Source organism: Haliotis rubra, unplaced genomic scaffold (genome assembly GCF_003918875.1).
Source record: "Haliotis rubra isolate DU_JTF1 unplaced genomic scaffold, ASM391887v1 Scf1975, whole genome shotgun sequence".
In the NCBI taxonomy this organism is placed as follows: domain Eukaryota; kingdom Metazoa; phylum Mollusca; class Gastropoda; order Lepetellida; family Haliotidae; genus Haliotis; species Haliotis rubra.
The window spans coordinates 2,622-9,020 of NW_025765975.1; the positions used below are offsets into that span (position 1 = coordinate 2,622).

The following is a 6,399-nucleotide window of genomic DNA, read 5'->3' on the forward strand; positions in this document are numbered from 1 at the left end:
ATTCTTCCCATCTCATCAATGTAATGTTATTTTCTATCATTTAAAGCCTAAATCATGTCAGATTATCTGTTATTTTATCAATAAACCATATTTTTCACCATTTGAGCTGCTAGTCATTCTAATGTTTATTTTTTGTTTCTTACAGTAAATTACCCTCTCCGGAGGTTCTGTGAAGTTCCCAAAACTGAATAAAACTCTGAAAACACCACAGTAATTTAATGATACAAGCTTTGTTGGAAAACAAGCCAGAAATCATGGCCAGCAATGTCAAAACAGAGTCAAATGAAGATACAGCAGTTATGCCAAATAAACGTCTTGTCAAGCTCACAGAAAAGGGACAAGCAGCATATGATGCTCGAGTTCAGTACTATTGTGACAAACTGTTGAAACTAAGACAGGATATTGAGAAAATTGCCAATACATCCCCAGAATTTGAGAAAGATGTTCCCCTTTTAAAGAAATTGTTCATGGAACATGAGGATGTGTGTTGTGACTTTGAAAACTATCTGCAAGGTATGAGAACTATTGATAGTGAACGTGAGCTTTCCACACAGAGGCTATTCTCCAGGAAATTGACCGACACTGTGTTAGAAATAATACAAACTGTCAAGTCTGCCCAAATAGATACACAGCCACAGCGCAACTATGAATCAGATACATCATCGCAGAGAAGCTTTTGTTCAGTAGGACATGACATAACTGCTGATTTAATCTCCCACAAGACCAAGGCAGAGCAGCTAAAGGTTAAAATAGAGTATGCTGAGAAGGAAGCCATTCTCAAACAAGAGCAGGCTGCTCTTCAGACTAAGCTGGAGTTGCTTAGCCTGAAGGGACAGTACCACGAGGAAGAGGCTGCAGCCAGGACCATCGAACAAATCATGGACTCCAGTATCGATGAATCCAGTCTTGACTTCTCAGACACTGACTCTATCACAACGAAACCGATGAGCGAACCCCGGATTCCATCATGCGAAGTTCCGATGCAATCATACCAAGCTTCGACACCATTGCACCAAACTCCCACCTCAAGTCGCGTTCTCAATCTAAACCCACTGGCCCAACCATATCACCCCCAACAGCCAACATACATGAATATGTGTGTGGACTTTCAAAAGTTCATGGTTAGGAAAGATCTACTTCTCTCGAGGCTTGTAAAGTTCACAGACAGTCCAGAAGACTACGATGCCTGGAAGTCGACGTTCACAAATATCATCACGGAACTAGAGATAGAAGCACCCAACGAGATTGATCTCCTCATTAAGTGGCTGGGTCCAAGATCCTCTACTCATGCGCGGAGCATTAAGAGTGCCAATGCTCGCGACCCCCAGCGGGGAGTCGATCAAGTGTGGGAGAGACTCAATGAAATATATGGGTCACCAGAGAATATAAAAGCTGCCCTTGATAGGAAGGTAATGAACTTCAGGGAACTGAACGATAGAGAGAATGACAGGCTGTATGATCTGCTTGACATTGTCCAGGAAATCGAGTCATACATGTGTGATACAAGGTATGCAAACCTGTTGTCCTACTACAACTGCTCAGTAGGCATAAACCCTTTAGTGGAAAAACTACCTAGGAATATCAAGGACAAATGGGTAACACAGGCATTCAACTACAAGCAGAACCATAAAGTTGCATTTCCCCCATTTTCATTCTTAGTGAACTTTATCAAGAACATGGCCAAAATGAGGAACGATCCAGGGTTTGTAACCACCACTCAACCCTCAGGTCAAATGCACAGCAGTACACGCTCTCGTCGACCGATCGGTCAAGTCAAAGCGGTGAAGACAGAGCTGAAAAGTAACCAGGACAAACCTGATGAGGAGGACACCTACAAATACACAATAGTGTGTCCGTATCATGGAACTAGGCACTACCTCAACGCCTGTCGTGAATTTCGACGAAAGCCGCTTGTCGAAAGGAAAGACTTTGTTCAGAACCAGGGTCTGTGTATGCGGTGCTGTGGACCTTTCAAGCATGAGACTTGTACAGCAAAGGTAAAGTGCTATGTCTGTGGGACCTCGGCTCATCCAACGGCATTCCACGTAGAGAAAAATCAAGTGGGACTAAACACGGGTGAGGCCAGTAGTGCACATATTGACAGATCGCAGAGAAACCCGCCACCTAAACACAGTACAGAGGCTAAACAAGCAGAAGTCAAATGTACTCAGGTCTGTGGGCAAGCAAACTCTACGAGCAAGTCTTGTGGCAAAACAATACTGGTCAATATCCATCCAAGTGGTCAGCCAGATAAAAGTGTCAGGATGTATGCTATAATTGACGATCAGAGTAATCAGACACTCGCACGATCAAAATTCTTTGACATGTTTGGAGAGAGAGGTAACGATGTCGAGTACACACTATCATCATGTTCAGGATCCGTCACAGTTTGTGGTAGGTCAGCCCATGGGTATGCAATCAAGTCAGCGAATGGAAACACACAGCTGGATCTACCAACCATCATAGAATGTGAGGATATTCCGAATGTCCGCAACGAGATCCCTACACCTGATGTCGCACGTCATCACATCCACATGAAGTCCATTGCTCAGGACATACCAGTTATAGACAATGACGCAGAAATCCTCCTCCTTATTGGTCGAGATCTGCCTAGCGCACATCATGTGATTGATCAACGAATCGGTGAAGCGAACTCCCCATTTGCACAGAAGCTCACATTAGGATGGACTATTATAGGTGAAGCGTGCCTTGGTGCAGTTCATCAGACAAAAGTGAACGTCAACAAGATTTACGCTTTAAAGACGGGTAGACCTTCACTGATGAATCCATGCCCCTACGACATCACAGTCTCGGAGATATCTGATCAGGACACTCTAGAAATCTTCAAGAAAACCCCAGCAGATAATCAACCAGGCCTCTCGCGAGAAGACAGAGAATTCATGGTGCTTATGGAAGAAGGTATGAGAAAAACAGATTCCGGTAATTGGACCGCTCCTCTTCCCTTCAGGGAGGGACGAAAGAAACTGCCTGACAATCACTCTCAAGTTGAGAGGAGAGCTAGGACATTGCACAACAGCATGTTGATGAATGAGGCAAAACGTGAACACATGTTAACCTTCATGGAGAAAATCATCAAACGTGGACATGCTGAGAAAGCCCCATCTAGGGTCAAAGGTGAAGAGGCATGGTACCTTCCCTTATTTGGCGTGTACAATAAGAGGAAACCCGGCCAAATTCGAGGTGTTTTCGACTCCTCTGCCAAACAGGATGGCATATCGTTGAACAGCGTCTTAATGTCCGGCCCGGATTTAACAAACAACCTCCTCGGAGTCCTAATGAGGTTTCGATGCCATGACGTTGCAATCACTGCAGACATTGAACAAATGTTTTACGCCTTCAAAGTTGACGAGGAACATCGCAGGTACCTGAGGTTTCTGTGGTATGAGGATAACGACTTTACCAAACCTCTCATCGAATACCATATGACTGCTCATGTGTTTGGGAATTCACCCTCTCCTGCAGTGGCCACATATGGTCTGAGAAAATCCGTTGAGCATGCTGCACCAGACGTCAAACAGTTTGTCAAACGAAACTTTTACGTCGACGATGGTTTGACGTCTCTTCCAGATGTTGAGTCCGCGACCTCTCTCCTAGAGCGTACTCAGCAGACGTTGAAACAGGAAGGGAATCTGCGACTCCACAAGATTGCATCAAACAAACCTGAACTCCTCAAACGATTCAACAATGAAGACCTGGCCCAGGATCTGAAGGATATTAAACTGGAGATTGAATCAGCACCTCTCCAGAAGAGTCTTGGACTATACTGGGACATCAGCTTAGACTCTTTCACCTTTCGTGCAGATACTGAAATCCGACAATACTCACGGAGGGGAGTACTTTCCACCATCAACAGCTTGTACGACCCTTTTGGCTTTGCGTCGCCTGCATTGCTGAAAGGTAGACTTCTACTCAGAGACCTGTTTACTACCACAACAGGTTGGGATGATCCTCTCCCCGAGAACCGAAGACAGGAGTGGGAGCAGTGGAGAGACTCACTAAGAGCCCTAGACAGCATCTCAATTGGACGGAAGTATGCAGATCTCGACTCATCGGGAGAGCCAATGAGAGAGATACAGATCTTCTCTGATGCCTCTAAAGATGCCATATCAGCTGTGGCATACCTCAAGATATACAATGTAGCTGGTGAAAGCAGATACACTTTCCTTCTTGGAAAGTCAAAGGTAGCTCCGCAACATGGACACACGATACCTAGACTTGAACTTTGTGCTGCCTTATTGGCAACAGAAATAGGACAGATCATCGAGAAGGAGTTAGACATTCCTGCGTCAGACATGAGGTTCTACACAGACAGTCAAGTTGTGCTTGGGTACCTCCATAATCATTCACGAAGGTTCTATGTCTACGTGGCGAACAGGGTTGACAAGATTATGGACTTTACAAAACCCTGGCAGTGGGCATACGTCTCAACTGATATGAACCCAGCTGATGAAGGTACCAGAGGTGTAATTCCAAGGAGTATGCAAGGCAGTGCGTGGTTAAATGGACCAAAAAGTGTGAAACTGACGAACACATCACAGTACCCACTTGTGCAGCCAGAGGAGGACAAGGAGGTAAAACCGGTCACTGTGCTCTCCACCTCAGTGAGCCATCCATCATTCTCTCAACATTATGAGAAGTTCTCCTCATGGACCAGCCTCGTTAGGAGTGTAGCCTACCTCAAACATGTCGCACGATCATTCTCTGGTGCCACAGAGTGTCGTGGGTGGCACATGTGTAAACTCTGGCAAATCCCTGGAATCATCAAAGAAACTGAACACGCTATTATTCGTCAAGCACAGATGGATATGCATGCTTCAGAAATCCAATGCCTCCAAGCTGGCAAGAATCTTCCAAAATCCAGTCCGATCAGAGCTTTGTCACCAATACTAGATGAGAATGATATGCTATGCGTTGGAGGACGCCTCGGGAAATGCTTAAAGATGGATGTTTCAGAGACAAACCCTATCATCCTGCCCAAAGGACATCATGTCACAACCCTCATCATTCGCCACTACCATGCCAACGTCAAACACCAAGGTAGGCACTTTACAGAGGGTGCAGTCCGTTCTGGAGGTTTCTGGGTCATAGGCGGCAAGAGGATGATAGCCTCTATTGTTCGCAAATGCATACCATGTAGAAGACTACGTGGAAAACTTGAGTGGCAGAAAATGAGTGATTTGCCACTCGACAGACTGAAAGTTTGTCCACCATTTTCGTACGTTGGGGTGGATGCCTTTGGTCCCTGGGAGATAGTTGCACGACGGACAAGAGGTGGTCTTGCGAATGCCAAACGATGGGCAGTGCTGTTCACATGTCTTGTCTCCAGAGCGGTACATCTTGAGATTTTGGAAGAACTAAGCACATCCTCCTTCATCAATGCACTGCGGAGATTTATCTCATTGCGAGGACCAGTACTTCAGTACAGATCTGACCGCGGCACCAACTTTATTGGAGCAGTGAACGAACTTGAAATCAACGAAGTGCTTGTTGAAGAGCCTACATTCAAAACGTTTCTTTGTGACAGTGGGTCAACTTGGATTTTCAATGCTCCACACTCCAGCCACATGGGTGGAGTGTGGGAAAGAATGATCGGAGTCACGCGACGCATCTTGGACTCAATGTTAATGGACCTTTCAAGCAAACATCTCACTCATGAGGTCCTGAGTACCTTCCTGGCTGAAGTCACGGCAATAATTAACTCCAGGCCAATAACGACAGTTTCATCGGACCCTGAAGCACCGGAAATCCTCACTCCGTCCGCACTCCTCACACAGAAATCGTCAAGCTGCCATATGCCTATGCCAGAGGTGACCCTCCAGGAGGCTTACAGAAGCCAATGGAAATGTGTTCAGCACCTGGCAGAAATCTTCTGGAGTAAGTGGAGATCACAATTCCTTCTAAATCTCCAAACAAGACCAAAGTGGCAAGTACAGAGACCAAATCTCGTGCAAGGAGACCTTGTCTTGTTGAAAGAAAACCAGTCCCCCAGATACGCCTGGCCAATGGCATTGGTTGATCAAACTTTCCCAAGCGACGATGGTATGGTGCGGAAGGTCGAAGTTGCCGTCATCTCGAAGGGCAAGAGGATCAAGTACATCAGACCAATTACAGACTGCGTGCTACTCATTTCAACCCAATGAGTGTAATACTCACTTCAATCTCCTGTGATGTTATCCAACAACTGTAAAGTTCCATAGTGATTTTGATGATATCCATCAACATCAGGAGGGGAGTGTGAAGGAACTCTTTAACAAAAACCAAAAACTTTAAAAAATGAAAAGAAAACTATAGTTTCCTAGTTAGCGGTTCAGCGGATTTGAACCCACACTCTTTCCCTTTGTTTTTAGCAAGCTGGTAGCTCAAGTTGGTAGTTTTAGA

The 6,399-nt window shown here is 45.4% G+C and overlaps 1 protein-coding gene across 1 annotated transcript; it reads left to right on the plus strand.

Moving 5' to 3' along the window:
- Nucleotides 1-254: 254 nt before the first annotated feature.
- Nucleotides 255-6,161, plus strand: LOC124275038. The gene has a single exon (XM_046710515.1). It carries the CDS (start codon nt 255-257, stop codon nt 6,159-6,161), a length of 5,907 nt encoding a protein of 1,968 aa, XP_046566471.1.
- Nucleotides 6,162-6,399: the final 238 nt, after the last annotated feature.

Bases quoted from the DNA above. Each gene is read 5' to 3' on its own strand.
- LOC124275038 (XM_046710515.1), top strand. From the start codon at position 255: ATGGCCAGCAATGTCAAAACAGAGTCAAATGAAGATACAGCAGTTATG.